General features: G+C 34.8%; 1 protein-coding gene across 1 annotated transcript in view; it reads left to right on the forward strand.

Moving 5' to 3' along the window:
- Nucleotides 1-599: 599 nt before the first annotated feature.
- The window catches only part of LOC109678897 (aldehyde dehydrogenase 1A1-like), a 31,776-nt gene continuing 9,654 nt past the window's right edge, over nucleotides 600-22,721 (forward strand). Inside the window, exons 1-9 of the mRNA XM_074052044.1 lie at nucleotides 600-755; nucleotides 4,103-4,207; nucleotides 8,374-8,514; nucleotides 10,127-10,256; nucleotides 12,019-12,080; nucleotides 14,045-14,173; nucleotides 14,599-14,712; nucleotides 19,317-19,419; nucleotides 21,261-21,445. Of these exons, the coding sequence (XP_073908145.1) occupies nucleotides 690-755; nucleotides 4,103-4,207; nucleotides 8,374-8,514; nucleotides 10,127-10,256; nucleotides 12,019-12,080; nucleotides 14,045-14,173; nucleotides 14,599-14,712; nucleotides 19,317-19,419; nucleotides 21,261-21,445 (1,035 nt within the window). The 5' untranslated portion in view covers nucleotides 600-689. The remainder of the gene's footprint in view (nucleotides 756-4,102; nucleotides 4,208-8,373; nucleotides 8,515-10,126; nucleotides 10,257-12,018; nucleotides 12,081-14,044; nucleotides 14,174-14,598; nucleotides 14,713-19,316; nucleotides 19,420-21,260; nucleotides 21,446-22,721) is intronic.

A 22,721-nucleotide genomic window follows, 5' to 3' on the forward strand; every position in this document is an offset into this window, starting at 1 on the left:
AAATTTTGCTGACTTTTTGCTCTCATATAGAAAATAAAGAGAGATTAGGGCTCCTGAAGTCATATTAGGTCTGCTTACACAGTACTGCATGTATGCTGGCTTGACTGAATTTTTAAAAGCTGGCCCTTCTTTCTCCAGCAGCACCCTGTGAGACCAACTGATTTGCTGACAGCTCTGTCCTGAGGAAACCTAGCTAGGATTCTCTACTCCTAGCTCCTACTGAAGAAAAATGCCCTTTTAGACTCTTGCTCAATTTTTAAATTCTCTGATTCCGAGTCTGCCAGAAAACTGAAAGTTACACAATAGTATGAAATTAAGAAAAAAAAAAAAAAAAAACTCAAGAACCAAAACAAACAATCTGGCTTTAATAGCCAGAGCAACTGCGCTGTAGATCCTTAACACAGGTTTCAGCTTTATAAATTAATTCATACATAAATAGTGCAATGGCTCCAGAGGCAACTTCAGTGCTAGAGTGCTGGAATCTTAAGGGTTTAAGTTTAAAGGCAAAGGCTTCCTGCCTTACGTGTTACAAAGAAGTGTCTGTTCTGCTCTAATCTGTTCATCCAATCATATTCAAATATGCAAATAAACCTCAGCCTCATGCAGATAAAAAGGAACAAACAAACCAAGTGCTCTATCAGAATCAAATTGCTGAGAGTGTCACCTGTTTTCCCAGAACCAAATCAGAAATGCAGTCCTCTGGAAAACCAGACTTACCTACCCCCCTCGCCAATTTGAAGATTCAGTACACTAAGGTTAGTATAACTTTTATGTGCTGTTTTCCTCAGATTTGTAAAGAGTACATCTATTAAAGCATAAAATGTCAATTTAACTAACCTCTGTAAGGAACCCTTTGCAAATACAAAAACAAAAGTTTTGTAAAATTCAAGTCTGGGTTTAGTGTGCTGAACAAATAGTGAATTCTAAATCATATCAGATCAGGCAAATTTTCATAAATTTATTTTTTAAAATAACTCCAAGTGAAAGGAGTTCTGTTGTGTGTGAAACATTCATGTACGAGAAGTCAGTAGACTATAGTAAGCAGTTCTATTAACTTCAGTACAGCCAGCCTGTGTGAAAAGTGAGGCAAATAGTCACTGCAGGAACATACTAGAATGAGTCAAACAAGTGGGAATTTATTTAAAGGTGAGGTAGAGCATACTGAAATAATATAACATCCCTATATTTTTAATAAAATGAATGTTAGCGTTGGAGGATTTACATATGATAATTGGATGAAGGCTGTTTCATAAAACTTCAAATAGACTTGTATTATTTTGCATATTTTGGGAGAGAAACCATGCATATTTATTCCTCCAGCAAATTTGTTGCTATGGGAGCAGGTGTGTAATTGTTAACTGGAAAGTACTAGAGAAACAAAAGCAAGAGCTAGATTTACTACAGAATCTGCAGCTTTAGAGAAGTAGGAGATGGGTCTTGCTGCTGTTGTTCTGAGAGTTTCTCTGTACTTTGGCCTATTTCACAGATAAGTGCCTGAGTTCCTCACACATCCCAACACTCCAAAGTGAAAACTGAAACAAACAGAAACAGTCTAACCCGCATCATTTTCTCTTGATACTGGACCAGCACTGCAGTTCATTTGAACTCTTTAACATGCAGAGAATGATGCTGTTTTGTCTGAGTAATTGTTTTGGTGTGAACAGGCAAACAAGGAGGCTTGTCCCCTATCCATTTTATATCAAATCCCTAACATCACAGTGTACTCACGTCCAGCATGTATAATCCTGATAGCTGTCATTGGAGAATTTTTAATCACTAAGTAATTCACAGTTAGCATACCAACGGATTTAAACCATGGAGTGGTGTTTAGTATATTCTCCATCAGGGTCGAACTATTAATAATTTACCTTTAAATATCAGGTAGGGAGGAATTGTCTGAATGAAAATACATGTTAAAACAGGTTACAACAAAGGCACCTGAACACCATGTTTATTGCAGCACTACTCACAATAGTTAAGTTATGGAACCAGACAAGATGCCGCTCTACTGATGAATGGATTAAGAAAATGTGATATTTATATACAATGGAATTTTACTTAGCCACAAAAAAGAATAGAATTTTGTCATTTGTAGGTTAATGGATGGAAGTGAAGAACATCATCTTAAGTGAAGTTAGCCATGCTCAGAAGGTCAAAAGCTGCATGTTCCCTCTCATATGTGGAATACAGACCTAATACAAATACAGCAATATTATGAAAAACTAATCACACCAAGGGGAGGGGAGTCGCATATGAGAGGGGAAAGGTTAAAGAAAGACACAACGAAGATGAATATGGTTGATTTATTGTCTATGTAAGAAGAATGAATATAGAATTCTTAAACCTGCTGAAACTACCATAAAAAGGGAACTAAGGAGGAATGAAGAAAAATAAAGGAGATGAACCAATAGGTTATAATACATATATACATGGAAATATCACAAGAAATCTCCCTGAGTAGCTACCTTTATTTCAATTGGCAAAACTGTCATTTTTTTCCCTTTTTCTTCTACAAAATCAGAGAATGAGAGAGTAGACAAGTCCTGCCTGGGTTGGGGGTTGGTAACATTGAGAGGGGGGAGGTGACAGGAAAAGGTGGTAGGAGGATAAATAAGGTCCAAAAATGTGTTCACATGTATGTAAAAGCAAAAATGATACCGGTTGAAACTATTTCAGGAATGTGGGATGGGGGGAAATGAGAGTGGTGGAAGGAGTGACTGCAAGAATGATATATTTGATGCATTGTAAGAACTTTTGTAAATGCCACAATGTACTCCAACCTAGCACAACAGTAATAAAAATATTTTAAAAATAGCAGTAAACTTTACATATGCTAACATAAAAATATATTTTAATTAAGTACAAAACAAAAAAGAAACTTAAAAAAAAAAAACAGTTCATATGTCTTCTTTTAAAGCCTTATTTTAAAACTATGTAATTGGCCTGTGGTGTCTCATACCTACTCAGGAGACAGAGAAGAGGGGATTGTAGTTTGGAACCAGTCTGCCCAACATGTTAGTGAGGCCCACATCTAAACCAATAGCTGGCCATGGTCACATGTGCCTATGATCTCTGCTAAATAGAAAGCATAAATAAGAGGTATGTTGTCCAGGCCAGCCCAGGCAAAAGCAGAAGATCCTATCCCAAAAATAACTACAGCAAATTAGGCTGAGAGCGGACCTCAAGTGGTAGATTGTCTGTCTAGCAGGGACAAGGCCTTTAGTTCTCTGAATATCAAACCTAACAAAACCAAACAAAAATAAACAAAAAAATTATGTATCAGCTACCTATGATTTGAAATTAAATAAATTACTTTGTATTATCTTAAACCTTACAAAAATTTTACATTATAACAAATAGCAAATTAAGGGATGAAAATAGAAAAGAAACCTTTCATATGACCAAAATGTTTCTGCTCCTTTGTAGTGTACACTGAACAAAATTTAAAATTTTCTGGACTGCTCTTGTTTCTTTCACTAAGAAAGGTTCACTAAGAAATCTAGTACCTGATTTTGTCTGAATATAAGTAAACTATGAGATACTCTTCCCAAAAGAAGAATAAAACCCCTATAACTTTAAAATGTCAATGAAAAACATACCACGAATCAATTTTTGGTAGCAAGCTTCTTTCAAACTTCCATCCTAATGCCGGGTTTAAAGCAGTAAAATAAAGCATCAGAAAATAATCAACTGTGTCACCTGATCACTACTACCCCCAAATGAACATGTTCAGATTCATGGTGGAAAATGTGAGCAATGACTTATAAAGATTATGAAGTTTCTGCTTATGCCCCAAATTCTCAGCTATTTAAGGAAGAAAACAACTGCTTTCTCCAGTCTACATTTTCAAGTGTTGAAATGACTTCATGCCTTCATGCAACTGAAACATGCTACTTTATTTTAGTGTGCTATTCACTTGTGCTTGTGTGTACAGGTGTGAGTTTATAAGTAAAATATCAAGACACAACCAAAAAACTTGAGAGGATAAGGATATGCAACATTTATGCAGCTGTGTAATTCTGTAGTGTAAGTTTGTAGAAACTTCCAAAATTTGCTGCATAGTTAAATGCTTTCATTATCTACCCTTGGTACATTCCCACAGATCTTCATAAACAATGAATGGCACAATTCAGTGAGTGGCAAGAAGTTCTCTGTCCTCAATCCTGCAACTGAGGAGGAAATCTGCCAGGTAGAAGAAGGGGATAAGGTGAGTTTTTAAATGCTGCTTCCCTGTCAGGCCAGAGTTCCTTATGTCTTACCACTGTGAGCTCCAAAATTCCATTGCAAGTTCAAAAAGACATGTCAGGAACATATGGCCCCTTGAGAAATCCAGGCAGATTTTCTAAGCTATCCTTGGTCATGGAAACCAATGTCCATGTAATGATGATGATGCTGTGCTCTGGGTGTTGTGGTTGTCTTTGTAACAGTATTTTTCTCTATTGTGTTCCAATTGAAATAGAATACAAACAGAAATATTACAAAAACAGACTAAGAAGGAATTGACCACAGAGTTAAAAAGGAGAGAAATCCTTCATTTTAGAATAAGAATTTAAAACAATGTAGTATCAAGTTATTTCACTAAAATCATTGAATTAACATTAATCAATACCTTTAAAATTGAATTTTAAACTGATTTAAATTGAATATTGAATTAAAAGTTGATAAACATTAGGTAATAATAACAACAAAAATGAAAATATTATATGATCAGCATTTTTAAATTCTAAATGCTCTTTTAATTTAGTACTTCAGGCAACCATATGAAGATGATAATATTTTTACTTACATTTACAAATGATAATAAATTGGATAAATAGAAGGTTGAATAATTTACTCTAATTTATGTTGCTAATAAGACATGAAATCAGCATTGAAATGTCATCGTCCTAACCCCAGGCAGAGCCTCAGACTGGCAGGGTTATCCCTTCACCTAGTGATTATTGTAAAAGTAAGACAGGGTGATATTTAATAGCCTGAGGGGTAATGAGAACAAGAGGCTTCAGAACTTTGATTTGAACTATATGCAAAAATCTTTGTGTTTCTCAGTCTGATTTGAGATAATTTTTCTGTTTTTTAGTTGCAGAGATTACCAAACTTTAAATCTCTGTATTATAAGATACAAAGACATAAAAAAAATTTGGTTTCATGTAAAAGACTATTGGGAGGTGAAGTCAACAACATTCAGAGACAATGCCATTTATGAGACAATGTTTCAGTTGATTGTAGCAATCACACATTCCTGTCCAGGTTCCATTCCTTCATTACCTCAGCCTCAGTCCTTGAGACCACAAATCTCAAGGTACTAACTGAATCATACAGTCCTAAAACAGCAATAGACCTGAACTTTCTGGATTTGGGAGAGGCACTAAGTTCAAATTGAAGTATTATCAGAACAAAGTGAGACACAGGAGTGTCTCTGGAGTCAACAATTTGAGAAGTAGAAACAATCAAATAGATATGCATCACTAGGTTTCAGATTTCACTTTCTGTATCTTAAAGAGTTCACTTATGCATAAATTCTTCATTGCCTAGACCAAGATCTTGAAGAATTTCCCTGTTTTCTTTCAGTAGTTTCATATTTTCTGGTCAGTTTTGGGATGATTGATCCATTTGAGTAGATTTTTGTGTAAATTGATAGAGTTCTAGATTTATTTCTCCACATGTAGATACCCAGTTTTCTCGGCATCATTTATTGAAGAGGCTCCCTTTTCTTCAATGTATGTTTTTGATTCCTTTGTTGAAAATCAGTTGTCTGTAGATGTGTGAAGAAGGGCATGGATTTTGATAGCTAAATAGTTTATGACTGGAAACTGTTGTGACAATCACTTTGTACCTTCATGAATTGCAAGAAGGCCAAACTTGAGCAGAAAAATACTGATCATTCCTTGGAAAGGGCTGTCGGGACCAGAAGCCTGTATCCTAAGAAGTATTCCCGGAAATAAGAGAAAAAAATGTTCTTACATTTAAAAAAAGAGAAATGAATACCTTTTATCAGAGACTTCTGTAGACTCATATGTTATTATTTTACCTCAAACACCCCTCTACTTACTTGAGTGACTCTAGCAAAGTCGAGAAGTTGAAATAAATAAACGCTTGTACAAGCTCAAGCACACACAAATGCACACAGGTACACACACATTAAAGGAGTAGCTGAGAAGCCTGGGGTAGATAGAGCAGAAAAATTGTGAACATAAAGTCTGGGAAGGTGAAATGTGGTCCAGTACAGGGGTTTGGCCCTGGGAGTGTTGAGAAAAGGAACCAGATGAAAACATTGAAAGGGAAACTGATAAGATGCAACTCTATGAGGAAGATTATCCTGTGAGCAATAGGGAGCACAACTGGAGAAGAAGAGCAAGAACTTGGACGCCTGTTGATACTGTGAAATAATAAGGGCCTAGAATAGTAGAAGACTATGAAAACTGAAAGGAAATGTAAAAATATAGAATTGCCGAGATTTATTTAAATGCTGTTTTGTCTTTTAGGACACAGTTGTCTCATCTAATGAGCACTTAACCTGTGTCTGTCACATTGAAATTGTGTGTCAGGTATTATTGCATTTAGTCTTTAACACAATCCTGTGAGGCAATTTACCCTGATTTTAAAGGAAACTGAACATTAGAGAAATTGTTGCCCAGCATACATATTTCACTTTTGAATACATGGTCCCTCTCTACTCATAAATTCTGCATCTGTGGACTTCACTACAAAGATCAAAAATACTCGGCTCTTACTGACATAGACTATGTAATTAGGATACCATGGTTGTGTTGATACTGAATATGTAGATTTTTTTCATGATTATTTGTTAAACAATACAACAACTGTTTACTTAACATTTATACAGTATTAGGTATTATAAGCAACCTAGGGATGATTCATTGCATATTGAAGGCTGTGCATAGGTAAATACTGCATCAGTTTATAGGAAAGACTTGCACATTCTTAAGATTAAGCTATCTACAAGGACATCCTGAAACTAGTTTCCTCCTAGATACTGAGGGCTGCCTGTGATTTTCAGTTGTAATATAATGGAGTGATGATAGTATGATTTAGTTTATGCCCTACCTATTGAACTTCAAAAGCTTCCTTCTACACTTATTCTCAAATGGAATTTTGTTCCCTGATAAAAATTGCAAACTTCTATCCTGTGATGTCATCAAGATTAATGGATCTCCACCCATTCCAGTCCTTTTTAGAAAATATAGATACTATAATGATATATGCCTTTAAGATATTTATAATTTATTTGATGAGGAAGATAAAACCACATGAAGTAGTAATGAAAGAAGTGGTGATACTTGTAGTAGTTACATTTTGTAAGAGATGAGAAGAGTTCAGAACAGAGATTTATAGGGGAATGGAGTTGCCAGGAGAAAGTTTGGAAACCAGATGTTTTAGGAGGAACTAAAGACTATGGTTGGTTTAGAAAAACACAAAGAGAAGAAAGAGCTTTGGTTGAAGACATAGAGGTGAGACTTATTAATGCCACTGTGGACTTATTCTATTAGTGGATCTTCGTTTTAATCAATGGAGTTTTGAGCAGTGCATTCTTAATAAAAAGAAAATGACTCTTTTACCTAATAAAAGATTGAATAGGATTTTGTACCCAGTTGGGAGATGGTGCCCAATCACATACAGACCTTTCTATAGACCTCTTCCATTCACTCCCTCTATGCTATTTTTCCTCTACACAAAAGGAATTTGTTTACACATTTGTAATGCTTACTCTTCAGCAGTAAGAAAAGGTCTTCTTCAATCTTTAATAGCTCTTCATGACATTTGGCAGATTATCTAGAGTCTCCAGAGACCACAGAAGATATTTGCTATTTGTGATTTTCAACTATGGATAACTGCAGTCCAATCACCAAATGAGTCCAACGTGTGAGGAAGAGCAAAGGTCTACAGTCAGATCAGATCTATTTGATTCTCCGTAAAGTATTACTTAGGTTATTAACCTTGGACCAATCTCCTCATTTTCATTTTTCAGTTTATTTATATATGAAATTGGGAAATATATTTGTTTCATAAGATTATTCCAAACATACTGTGCTAATATGTGTAAAGTTATTAGAATATTAATTGAATTAAGGTTAACATTCAAAATATCCTGTTGAAATAGGATATAGTAGCAACTATTAAAATATGGTAATAGTTATATTATAGGAAATCAAATATTTGATAATTGTGTTGAGCTTATCTAAAGACTACTCAAGAGTCATTCCAACATACTGTAGTGGAGTGTATAGAATGTGCTAGTCTTTGGGCTAATGGAGTCTTTATGAGGAGCCCTGGTCTATTTTACAGGGTTATTGCCTTTGTGTTTGCTAATCCAATGGGTTAGGCCTACTGAATTGACTTCCTTGTAATTTATAGGCAGATGTTGACAAAGCAGTGAAGGCTGCAAGACAGGCTTTCCAGATTGGTTCTCCATGGCGTACTATGGATGCTTCACAGAGGGGACGCCTGCTCTTTAAGCTGGCTGACTTAATTGAAAGAGATCGTCTGCTGCTAGCAGTGAGTATTGTGAATTTTGTTTAGTGAGCATGATAAGCATGAATTTCCTTCCTCTACTCCAGGTCACATGCTGTGTGAATCTCCTAGAATGATGTATTGGATTACACAAATTTACTGGGCCCTGAACACTTTTGGTAGAAACTCTTGTCACTTTTATTAGAAATGCTTAAAATATTTCTCTAAAATGATTTTTATTTTTTCCTAGCCCAGGTCTGCAAAATATTTAACAAATAGCTACAATTTCCTTTCCAGAAATGTGACTGTTCATAATTAAATGATGTGTTTTCTTTATCACAGATGACAAAGGCAAAGAGGAAAGAAATAAATCTAATTGTTAGGACATTCACAAAAAGTATGTTTTTATCTTTGCTGATTGTGCTATTTTTTAAATTTTTGGCATTTATCAGTCAGCACATAACACAAGTATAGCAGGGCATTTCTTCCAGCCTTCTCAGCCAGGCATTACAATAAAACTAATTTAATATAAACTAATACCCAGGTTGGATTTCAGAATAAAATTTTATTACCATTAGAATCTTAATGTGGAAGTAACAAAGTGTCCTTCATTTAATTTTGAAAAATTAGCAATTATAGCTAATGGATCATTTATTACTGACACAATATAATTTGAAATATTAAAAAAATATATAAAACCAGAGGCTATGTGCTATAAAACTGTATTAACTAAGATGTCCTATAGGAAGACAGAAGACTTCACTGAAACTTGGCTTCTCTCATTGGTTTGATTTATGAACTGTACAATGTTGACTGCCTGTATCAACAGGCTCCCCCCCTATTCTGTGTGTGTGTGTGTGTGTGTGTGTGTGTGTGTGTGTGTGTGTAAAGGGACAGGGAAGCACAGTCACACACAAAAATCATGTTTGCTTAAATTTAAGAATGATAAACAGTATAACAGAGACAGAACAGCTTCAACAGTTAATCACAGGTACATTGTTTTCAGGTGATCATCCAGAAGAACAGGTCATTGTACAATTGTTGTACAGCTAGACCAGAAAATGTTGAACTTGACAGTTTGACTGTTCAAATGATAATTATGTTAATAGTGCTCAAACCAGGAGGTTCCTAGTTGAAAATTCTAAAGACGAAAATTTGCTGATGAAAGATTCAGGTGTTAAATTGGTGTATGTAGATTGATTGTACCCAGGTGGAAAATGAAAATCAAAAATGATTATTGAGGCATGATTATTTTCACTAAAACTCAATTATCACCAAAGATTATAAGTGAAATCTTGATGGAACTCTGATCTGACCATAGAGAGTAGGTGCCATTTTTACCAGCTAGCTATATTTCCAATTGTCAGCAACTCCTAGAATATTGGTAAACAGGAGGATACTCAAGCTATAGTGACATAGAGAACATCAGGGTTTATAAACTGGGATCTCAGTACCCATTTCACTAGATCTTCTCCGGTGACCATAAACAAGTTATTGTAATACTTGTTTTTTGGGAAAAGAATAGATTAGACATTATAACTCAAGATTCCTTCTGGTTCCAAATTATCTAGCACATGCTTATTGAAAATATTAAGTATATATTTTTATTCTAAAATTATTGTGAAATTTCAGATATGAGGATTGATCTGTTTTTCAGACAATGGAGTCAATAAATGGTGGAAAACCATTTCCTCCAACATACCTGATGGAGTTAGGAATGTGTATCCAAGCAATACAGTACTGTGCAGGTTGGGCCGACAAGGTCCATGGCTACACCATACCGAGTGGTAAGTAGATAGAGGAAACCACAAGTGTGAGTTTTAGAGGAGAGGAGATTACAAAGCTGAATATTTTCAAACTCTTCCTTTTAAAGATGCAAATCAAATTAGGCAGAATTATTTTTCCCTCTACTTTAAACCAACACAGTTCTAAATGTGGAAGTTTTGTTAACGTTCATTAAATACTTATTAAAGTTGTTTCTGCATAATCATGCAGAAGGCAACAAGGGATATGTTAGAAAATATTACAGTAAGAACATTCTTAAACTTCTATCACTGATTTCAGGTAATTGTTTCTTTAAGGCCCAAACATTTAAAAGCTGGTCCCTGAAATTGTTTATTTGGATTTCATTCCATAGTGACATTTATACCCTTTCCATAATGTAATTATTTAAGTATGTTTGCATGTTGTAGAATGAATTTGTTATGCTCAACTGTGCCCATTCAAACTCAGTATAGGCCAGACTATTTAAATTAATTCATATTGATTTGTTTCAAATAGCTTTGAAGCAAGATGAGACTATTTTTACAGCCTGGATTATGAATCTCTGTATGTAAATGTTTATGTATCCATTTAGTGGGATATACACACTCCAGAACAGACATATGAAAATGTATCAATTTGGGAAACATTAAGGGCAAATTTTAACTCCTATATATGTGTTGACTTTGGGAATATATATCCAGGACTGGCCCTGTTATCCATTTCTGATCTTTTTTTTTTTATTGTTTATAATTTTTTTATTATTGTGCTGGGTTGGGGTACATTGTGGTATTTACAAAAGTTCTTACAATGTATCAAATATATCATAGTTGAATTCACCCCCTCCACCGCTCTCCTTTATCCTTCCTCACCCCCATTCCTAGAATGGTTTCAGTAGGTATCATTTTTGCCTTTTCATACATGTGTACATATTTTTTGTATTGAAGGTCTTGCATTTTTGTTAGCCTGAATCACAATCCTCCCCAGTAGGTTAGAAGTAGTAGCCTGGAAGTTAATGAAAAACGAAAGAGACAATAGTGGTACTAAGAAGTGTTTGGCTATTTTAGTGTCTGTGCAATTTATCTTCAGACAACATGGAAAAAGCCAAGTAAAGTCCCAATGGTTCTTGAGAAGGAGAGTGCTTGATGTGATAGCCAGGAAGCTTCTGTGAGAACTAGAACAGAAGTGAACACAGAGAACAAAGCTCTCAGGAGCTCAGTCAAATCCTAATGGGAAGGAAATGTCTGTCACTTCAGGCAGTGTTTTTCATGAATTAAGAGAGTTTGCTTTCTTGTTTGGTAGGCAAAAGAAAAAAATATTATAAAACAAGTTCTTAGATAAGATTATGTCTTGTGGGGAGGTTTTACCATTTTTAAATCATTTTGCCTTTTTAAAGAAGATCATATTACTGGTAGATTTTTGAGCAGTTGGAAGTACAGTTGTGTATGGTTCTTTTCTTAGAGATGACAGGGCATTCTTTTTCATAGATTTTGTATAAAACTTTGAGAATAAGGATGGTATACAAAATAGGCCTCCTAAGCGACAAGGAAGTAATCTTTCAGTTATTTCCCAATCTTGACTTCACTTAACTCTGTTTTATGGTTTCTGTCCTTCCAACTTACCATTTGAGGGCTCAATATTTTATTTCATAAAAGGGTTGAGGTATGCTCTTTCTTCCTTTTTAAAAATTGCTTTTCATGTATTCCTCTCCCATCAACTTCAAACCATCCTTCACTAAATGCCAAATACATTTACCGTTATAGTACTGTGCTGTGCTTTATTTTCTAGATGGAGATGTTTTCACATATACAAGACGTGAACCTATTGGTGTTTGTGGCCAAATCATTCCTGTAAGTGGTTCTCCCATATAAATCCCAACTGGGGAGAGGGAAAGTCTAATTATATTCTATTTGGTGTTACAATTCTCTAATACAAAGGGTTGCTTACATATGCAAAGTCTTTTTTTAGTGTATTATTTTTACATTGGGAGTACTTTGTGATGTTTACAAAAGTGCTTAGAATATATTGTAGTGAAACTCACCTCTTCTATTATTCTCCTTTACTCTCCTCCTCATCTTCTTAGAATAGTTTCAACAGGTCTCATTGTTCCATTTTCATACATGAGTACATAATATTTCAACCATATCACCCTCCTTCAACCTTTCCTTACTTCCTTTCCCCTTCCTCTGGTACCAACCCCTTGGCAGAACCTATTTTATACCCTGGCCTTCATGTTTGACAAAAGAAATTTTTGTTTGTTTGAAATTTCTGTGTATATATGTATTATACCTGTAAGAGGTTCATCCCCTCTAGTTTTCTCCTTTTTACTTTAGTTCCTTTCTTAGAGTGATTTTGACAGGTTTAAATATGCTATATTCATTCTTGTAGAGAAAGCACTTCAACCATATTCACCTTCAGTCTTTTTGAATGTCTTGAAGTAAGTCCTGTTGAACCTGTTCTTCCTGTGACTAAACATGTTTGATATGAATTAGGGACTCCAGAAATTCACCTACTGAGGGGTTTTTCAATGTTAAGGCATCAACAATCTTAACACTTTTTATTTTAAAAATTTTTTAATATATATACTTTTTTTTAAAAGTGACAGAGTGCTCATCACAGGTTCTTATGTTGCAAGACACATGCTACTCTCTAATATTCATTGTCTCCTCCTTAAGAATTCTCACCATGGTCAATAGTAGCAACCAGACATTTCAAATCCTGAACCTTATTTGTTAATTATAATGGAAGAAATGATCCCAGAGACATTTGGAGCATTGTTTGGAATGTTTTGTACCTTTAGTTAACAGGCTGATACCCAAATTCCTCTGTGAAAAAATGGTACTTTTAAATGGAATCATGAATATTTCCTTTTACGCCTTACAAATGGGAGACTCTCTAATCATGACTGACTATTTTAAAAGGCTAAATATAAACATGGTAATGTGTCCTGAAGTTTTTACATGAGGAGATGGTAATGACTTATCTTTTATTTCAATGAGATTGAAGTGCAACCTTATCAACATTTTAAATTAAATTTCTCATTATTCAAAAGCTACAAAATGGTACAGTACAGGGCTAGACATCTATCCAAGGGTCTGTGCATGCTAGATAAGTGTTCTATAGCTATACACCCATGCCCTGCTTCCATGATTAATCTTCTGGAAAGCGCTCTGAAGTGAAAAGGACTATTATCAGCACTGGCAAGTAATGAAATCATGTACAAAGAACAGCTCACATGTCTGAGTTCACTTGGCTACTCACTGATTTTTGCTTAGCTCTGAACACAAGTATGCTGTCTCCTAACCCTAAACACTTATGTCTTTAACAAGATTATTTGTCCTGGGCTGAGGGTATATATAGCCCAGGGGTAGAGAAATATGCACATAGAAAACATGTGCAAGGCCACGGATTCAAACCTCAAAACTGCAAAACAAATTTCCTGGCTATAAATGCTGCTAATAATATTATTTGGTGAACATAATAAGTGGCTAAGGAAAAAGAGAATATTCATACTTTTTGAACATAATTGTGTATAAAAACATACAGTGATTTTTCCCTGTAAGAACAAGAATTCAAAATTATAGCATTTGATTAAATAGAGGTCTCTTTTCTGCTCACTTCTACTATCTAGGTTACTCAGAACGTGTTATCATTTACATGTTGTTTTTAGCAATGTGCTTAAATGGGATGCACTAGATATTATAGGAAATTATTATCTCACATTTCTGGGGGAGGGGTTTATAAATGTAGATGTTACATTGTAAATGTGGCTTGGACTAGCTCAAATACTCTCTTGTTAAATATTACCTTCTAGTGGAATGGCCCATTGCTTATGTTCATTTGGAAGATAGCACCTGCTCTTACCTGTGGAAACACAGTGATTGTCAAACCAGCTGAGCAAACTCCCCTCACTGCTCTTCACATGGCATCTTTAATAAAAGAAGTGAGTTTCCTAAATCAAAACATGCACATGAATTCATGAGTCCTAATTTAAAATAGGAGGACCTCATTTAGAGGTACTGTAAATTGTATTATTTACAAATGTTGTTCATCCAGTGTTGGGGATACATGTAGCAGGATAGCTGGCTGGGGTTTCGGGCAGTCCACCCAAATGAGGCTCCACCAGAGTCAGTCACCTTGTGACCAACTATTTCTTTCTTTTGTCCAACTCTCAAGAACATATATTCATGGTAAAACAAAATTGAAAATTGAAAATTAAAAATTAAAATTTGAATATTTTCTTTGTAACTATCACTTGAGGACCAGCTGGGCTTTGTAAATTCTTTTAAACGTAAAGGAATTTTTAATCTGTATGAAGGTGGAGGCCACTGAATTCTGTTTTAACTGCTTTGCTTTCTTACCTTTTAGGCAGGGTTTCCTCCTGGCGTGGTGAACATCGTCCCTGGTTATGGGCCAACTGCAGGGGCAGCCATCTCTTCTCACATGGACATTGACAAAGTGGCCTTCACAGGTTCAACAGAGGTAATGTCATTTACTCAGAATGGCAGTTAAGAATGCTGACATCTTTAACCATCAGAAGCATGTCCTATTTAAGAAAATACTTTTTATTGATTAGTTCCTAATTTTACCTTTAAATATATTGATATAGCAGATGCAGATGAGGTTTGGATGAAATGAAATACTTCTTACAATGTCTTAAGGATTAGAAAAGTTGTTTTAGTGTGTTCATTGCCTTCTGTCTTGAGAAATACAGCCACCAATCCTGTGACATGTGATTGGTAAAGTTTGTGATGGTAATCAACACAGTCATTTGTATGAAACATTGTAATTGTATCCTGCAGGATAGGAAAATTAATTAAGGTTCTCTCTTCTCTACACATCCTCAAAGGGAGTCCGAATCTCAACTTCCCTTAATGTTATAGATGTTCTCTTTGGTTCATCTTGGTCAGACAGAAAGTAAAAATCAGGACTCCAACCACGGGCACTGTGTGGAGAAGTAGGTGAGGCAGAGAGTGGGGAAATTATCCTGTATCAAGCAAAGACATTCTTGTGTCATTATGTTATGTTCTAGCATTGCTAGATGTTCAGCATTCCTCTCATTTTGTATACAGCATAGAAGATGAGGACTGTACATAATTCCACTTTATGAAGCTGTCTCTGCAAATTGAAAACAAGGCAGGATGTGACAATATATATACAAAGAGCTACAAAGGGGCTTATGGGATGGAATGCTAATTTCCAGATTGGTGCTAGAATTTGGACTGGGTGGGTTTTAAGAAAAACTTTCTATTTTAACTCTCTGGAGATTCACAAGAAAAAGAACATGTTAGACAATGAGTTCTGGGAAATTTAATCATTTTAAAATCCGAGTTAGCCACAACTTTAGGTATATATTTTAATCACAGAAAAGAGATGCAGAAAAAGGTTGCATTCTGCAAATCCCTAATTGGGTTGGGGAAAAAACAACCCATGAAATAAGATTGTCCAAGATATAAAAATAACTATATAACTATATATAAAATAACTATAAAAATGGTGAAGCCCACATGTTGAAATCCAAGCAGAGAAAGTAAAAGAAGGAGGGCACAGATTCTACAAACTCTCATTCTAAACCTTCCCCAACAGAGACTCCACATACATTTCAGGGTTCAGACCCTACACTTGCTTCTCCAGTTTATACCATGAGCTGCTGTTCTCTGATTCCAGTGGCAGCATCACTGCATATTTGACTCACCCCTCAGCCCAAAGAGCATTTGGGGGAGGACATTTGCTTACCTAAAAGGCAACATTGAGATTAGAAGATAGAAAGCATCTAGATTCAAATTCTTCTACCTCTCCTTGTGTATCTCTGAAAACTTAAGAATCCTTCTTAATTTCAAGCAAAATAGGGGCAATAATGTATACTTTACTGAGTTGTACAGTACAAAGGTGAACAAATTAATGAGTAATAAAGCATTTATGACCCTACCTAGTGTTAGAAATAGCTTTGAGATATTGGTGTACCACAAGAGAAAGAGAGAGAGAGAGACGACACAACTCAGAAGTCACCGGACAAAGCAAAACTTATTTCCAAAGAAGGGTATGCAACCTACAAGAGTCTGGGAAGAAAGCTCACCAGGTGGCAAGTGTGCTTGGGTTTTATCTCTAGTGCAATGATGCCCATTGCCTAGATTGGGCCAGTTTTAGGTTCACAGTCTTTGCAGTTATCGAATTGGAAAGGGGACACTCAGAGAAAGTGACTTTAGAGACAAGAAGTTCAAAAGTTCAGGGAAGCAATAACTATCTTAGTTTATCAGCTCCATAACCAGGTCAGCTAGCAGAAACAGGAACTTGCCCAGCTAAGGAAAATAACACTTTGTTCTTAATAGAAACTTTTATCAGGTTAAGCAGAGTCCATGAAGCATGTGGGAAATGAGTTAGTGAGACTAACATTTGTAAAAGTAGTGATTCCTTTGACATAAAAGACCCAACCTAAGATGATTCTTACGCTGGTACTCAGGAAATGGCCTGTCGTGTGTTCGGTATTTATTTAATTTTCTCTTTCCTCCCTCCACTCTTTAATTTCTCACGCTAGTTAAAGAAGGTGAGGCAAAAACTTCCCCATTTTTCCCTTATCTCTGCCACTATGCCCTATCACTTCCTGATTATTTCAGATATCTTTTTATTTTCCCACATTTTGCTCATGAGTAGCCAGAAGCTTGATTCCAATGTGATCCCTCTCTGGTTTGCTCCTCATATTTGCTGTTCTAAGAGCCTCTTCATTTTGAGTTTTTCCCATCTGTGTTCCCATGTCTGTGATATATGACTAGGAAAGTATATGTCCATTGTCTTATTATCACTCCCTTACCACAGTGTTCTTAAAGGCTGCTTATTTATTCTTACTCAGATGGTAGTACAATAACTACCTCTGAATGTACGCTGAAGAATTAAATGTGTGTAGCATGGTTTTAGAAGTCACACAGAAAATAAATTAGCATTATACAAACTGAAATGCTTTTAAGAACCTATTGTTAGTTTTCTTTCAACTTCAGGTTTGTTGCTTGGCTTAAATTAGGGAACGTGCCAATGTCATTTAAGGGACAAACATTGGAAGCATTCCTTGTGGTCATTGTAAAAATGAGACCCATTCTATCAAGCTAAGAATTTTAATGTCTCAATTCACTTAAAGTAGAACTCCATCCACATTGCGTAGGTTAGAACATTTTCACAAGCATTTGCTCTTTCTGCTTTATACGGCAATATCAATGTCATGGAACATACTGTCCACCCAAAGTCTTAACAGTTCTTATCTTTGTCTTTATCACAGACTTCTTTGAGAAAAATGATAAAACTTCACTTTTTTTCCAAGTAATGGAATGAAATCATGGAATAAAAATAAGTACTTTCTTGTTTTGGACTTAGTTCAGTTTGGGTAACACTCAAGGAAGTATTTTATTTGCCATCTAAACTTGCACTTAGTAAAAATGTAATCTTTCTTCCTCATTCATATTTATAATCAGCTTCTGTGTTAGTTCTTTTGACATCAGAAGTTTCCAGAAAAATATTTCTGTTCTTAGTTCATTCCCAAGACAAAAGTTACCTACTTTAGTAGAATTTTTCCAGTAACATAACTTTTAAATATAAAAAAGCCAAAAAATTCATGGAAAGGAAGTGGGAAACTCAAAAGAGTAGAGACAAAAAACATTATGTAGAAAACAGAAAATTCCCGATCACCTCAAAAAAACATGTTCATAAGAAATGTGTTGTGGATGCTGGATGTGGTGATAACACCTGAAATCCCAGTAGTTGGGAGACAGAAGAGGAGAATCAAGAGTTTGAGGACAGCTTGTTCTACAAAGCAAGACTCTGTCAGGAAGGATGAAAGGAAGGACAGAAGGTGTCGAAGGAAATGGCAAATGGCACATAGTGTTTCCTCAATGCCTGTCAACTTTTAGTTTATTTTCATTAATCTAATTTTAAGGGTTTGATTTAGTCTCATGAAATCTTTAAATAAAAATACTCTATTCTTTCATGGACAATTGCAGTTAGTTCTGTATCTACATAAATTTAAAACCTAAACTTTTTGTTCAGTTGGAATATAAGTGTTCACTTAATATCCAAAATGTAGAATAGAAAAGAAACCCAGAGAATAAAAGAAGAAACAAAAATGATTATCTCAAAAAAAGAAAGTCAAAAATCATTTTATTAGACTAAGCTGTCAATAAATATAATGAAGATATAATTATTAAAACAGTTCAGATTTTAGAGAAGCAAAAATAAAAACAGCAATAGAAAATAATCTTGATGAGAAGTGGTCCCAAAAAATATTAAATCAGTGTTTTTTTCGCCAAAGAAACAACTAGCACTAAAGAAGACACCAGAACAGTTGGATTCCAGCTCACTGTAGCAAGAGCACAGAGCCTAGATTCAATTCCAATTTCTTCTAAATCCACTGTCCAAAGATTTGGAGGGAGAGAGACAGAGAGAGAGAGAGAGAGTTGTCAATCACTGGGATAAAATCTACTGAGGAGATAAGGAGATGTATGTAATGATAGGGTATTGTTATGATGACCAAGGAGGAGACAAATTTGTTAGGAAATGATATATATACAAATACTACAACTCAAGGCAGACTCTGAAAGAGTGTTCATGTGGTTCTCTGGGAGATGAGGGGAAGAAAGAGTCATGTCTATGTAGAGTCATAATAGAAGGGTTCAAGGAGAAGCTAAGATATGAGCTGCAACCAATCTAAGGACTAAACTTGGAAGCAGTTCAGGTTAGGGAGGGTATATAATAAGAAAAAAGATGAGATTTAGGAGAGTATGTCGACTTGTATAGATGGAGTTTTCTGGACATCAATAGAAGGATGAAATGATCAACTAAAAGATGTTGCTCTAATGAAAGCAAAATGGAACGTCCTGTCTAGCACAAAAGATCAGCTGTCGTGTTCTGTATCTCTGCTCTTTTGCCTGTGAACATGTTTCTGATTCACTCATGTCTGCATACTTGCACATGAGAAAAATGTTATTTAGTGTTTCCCCCCAATGAAATGTAGTGATGGTACAAACATCATATAAATTTAAAGTAATAAAAGAATGTGCCTTAATGAGAGCAAAAGCATCCTCCTTTCCAACTTTCCATTTCAGGTTGGCAAACTGATCAAAGAAGCTGCAGGGAAAAGCAATCTGAAGAGAGTCACCCTGGAGCTCGGAGGGAAGAGCCCCTGCATTGTGTTTGCTGATGCTGACTGTGAGTATTACCCTTTTGTTAACTTTTCACCCTTCCTCCATTTGGATAACTGATAAAGCCATGCAATGAACTTGAGTTGTTACAAATAGGCTTGCTTCAAAGTATAAAGAATTAATACTAACATTTGTACAAAGTTTAAAAAAGTATGTTCTAAAAAAAAAAGCCCTCAATTACAATCACAATGGTAATACAGGTCAATTCTATGTACTATTTGTGTTCAGGTCTTTCCTGAAAGTCTTTTAAATTGTCCTGAAGTTATAACACATAGACAAACTAAACATAGATACAATATTTTTCTGGGTTTGAATAGATTGCGGCTTCCTAATCTGAACCCTAGATAACATAAATGTTTTGTATTAGGAGCCATAATGTGTATTTAATAATTCATTATCTTTAATTATTAGCATTATATTAATGTGATGAGATTCTTCAGACATAGTCGACTGAGACCCACTGGGAGACGGTAAATTCACACTTGTTATCTGCCTTCATTCTGAGTCTTATGCACACTAGATAGGATGGCTAGAAGAAATGGAAAACATTTTAAAATTTCTTTTTTCCCTATCATGGATGGTTGAGTTTACATATATTAAATCTACACTTAAGATGTTATCCACATATATGATATTATAGGTTAATTCTTAATATATTACCTAGTAGAATCCAAAAATTACTTCTTACATAGGAGTTCATTATCAGAAACAAATACTAAAACACTCCTCCAAATCTCTTAAACCTTTGCATTATTGAGATGAGGCCATAAACACGAATAGTTCATAGAATTTGTCTTTGTTATCATTGTGACTTTAGTCAAAGCTTCCTTAGAGCATATTTTGGTGAAAATTCTATAAAAAAACATAAGATTCCTGATTTGCTAACCCTATCTATAAACTTCTTCCACAACTTATGCAGCTATGTTTACATCACAAATTCATACACAGTTGTTTTAATGTTGAATTGAATCTTCAGCATTTAGAAAAATAAAATGCAAATAAAAATTTATTCTTTTTCTTGGGACAATAAGATTCTAATGAAACAAACCAAGCACACTGTGCCATTTAAACTAAACAGACAAGAGTTTATAGGCATCATTAAAATAACATGACTTATGTTTTGGATAGATTTGAAAATGTCTGCCCTAGAAAATGTCCATAAGGTAGGTGGTTGATTCTAAATAGTAGTGGGGTTCAGTTAACTTTGTTAATTTTTTCAGAAATTCACTTTTCTTATTGATGAATGTATTTAAGAATGTTTTAAATTATTAAAGTAAATGCACCATCAGACTTTTTTGTTATCTAACTCAAACCTGAGGACTAAAAGAAACATTCATGGTATATAAAACAGTTGTATCCATATTTGGTTTATCTCTGTGCTATAAGTATATAGATTAAACTCACAGTAATGGAATATAAGTACCTCCAATATCTGTCAGTGGAGATGCTTATAAAAATTACCTGAAGTGATATTTGGTCTTATGATCAAATCCATATTCTTTGTAATGCTCATATTAAAGTTGTAATATCAATTAACATTTTAGATACTAGTAATTGTTGTTACTATTTCCTTAGTAAATAACAGATTATAAAAATTAATTTCTCATCTGGCATTTAAGATATGAACTATATTTGGCCCATCTCTGATTATGCATTCATCATCATCCTATATCACCATATTCCCTCTGAGAAACACATATAAAGATAGAACGTATTCCTTCTTCAGGGCTGGGAGCATGCATTATATGGTAGAATACCTGCCTAGGAAGCACAGGGTCCTGAGTTCCAACCCTAATACTGAAAAAAGGAGAATATTTCTTCTTTAATAAGTTAATGCTTTATTTGCAGTGGACCATGCTGTTGAATTTGCACACCAAGGGGTATTTTTCAACCAGGGCCAAATATGTGTAGCTGCATCCAGGCTTTTTGTGGAGGAATCAATTTATGATGAGTTTGTGAGAAGGAGTGTTGAGCGGGCTAAACAGTATGTTCTTGGAAATCCTCTGACTCCAGGAATAACTCAAGGCCCTCAGGTAAGTGTGCAACAGAGAGAATGACATATCAAGGGGCAAGATTAAAGTTTCCTTTTAGGGCCTGATTGTGATTAAGATTTACCTCTCATCTGCACATCTTTAACAATAAGGTATCAATATAGAGGTTAAAACCCCTGATTTCCATGTAAAGAAATCATTCTGTTCCTGGGTTGTACATTTTTCATGTCCACAAAGAGTTTAGGAGCCATGTGAGGAGTTAAAGAGGAATTAAAGGTGTGAAGAAAATTAATGAGCACTATTGATTCCAAGTATCCAGTGAGAAAACCTCAAGTTTTGGGCATATGCAAGTATTGAAACCTAAAAATGCTAATACAACTGGGTAATGAAGTAAAAACTCCTTTCCACATTGATCATTGGTTGGTCAATATTTTCCTCCACTAAAATGGCTACAAATCAATCACAGAGTCAAAAAATTGAGCTGAAATACATCATTATATCTAAGAGGGAGAAGTTAAAATGGACTTTTAAAATTATGTATTCATAGACTTCTAAAGTAAATAACCCAGTGGCCTAACTCATTAATGTAAGACTTTATCTCTGTAAGTAATATATATATTTTACCACATGTTGCACTGAATTACTAGGATAAGTAGGTATTTTGGAATTTTGAGAAACAAAAGACTCAGAAGGACCCAGGGATTCTTTACCCTTACAATTTTTCATCTGTTGTCATCAGAAAAATCTTTTGGTGAAAGCCACACACCTAGTAAGCTTTAACCTAGTGCTTCTTCCATTGTTGGTTAATAAAAGCCATATAAAATATATCTATAGGCTCTTCTTCATTAATATTATAATAAAACCATAATAAAAAGAAAATTATGGCCCAAAATATTTGTTTTTGAAAATGTTTTTTAAAGAAGTTTATTTTTCTTATTTTAAAGTTTTTGAGCATTAGAACAATTACATTACACGTGTATTATTTACATTGTATTGCACATACATTTTTCCTCATTTTTATAGTGATTTTCCTAATTTACTTCATAGACAAAAATACGTAGTTCCTTTAAAACTTGGAAAAATCAGTATTTTCACTGGAAAAATGTGACTATATCCACACAAAATGTATTAACATCAGCAGAGTAGGATCTTGTTACGGTTTGGAGTGATATATTTTGAATTATAGGCTGGATTTAAAACAAAAATTTCCTCAGATTCTATTTCTTCACCTGTAAAAAAGGGCATAGTAATATCAATCTTACAGGTTCATAGTGTAGTGAAATGATACAAGCTATATAATGCATCCATAAGAATACTG

This window comes from Castor canadensis, chromosome 13 (assembly GCF_047511655.1).
Source record: "Castor canadensis chromosome 13, mCasCan1.hap1v2, whole genome shotgun sequence".
NCBI classification, from domain to species: Eukaryota; Metazoa; Chordata; class Mammalia; order Rodentia; family Castoridae; genus Castor; species Castor canadensis.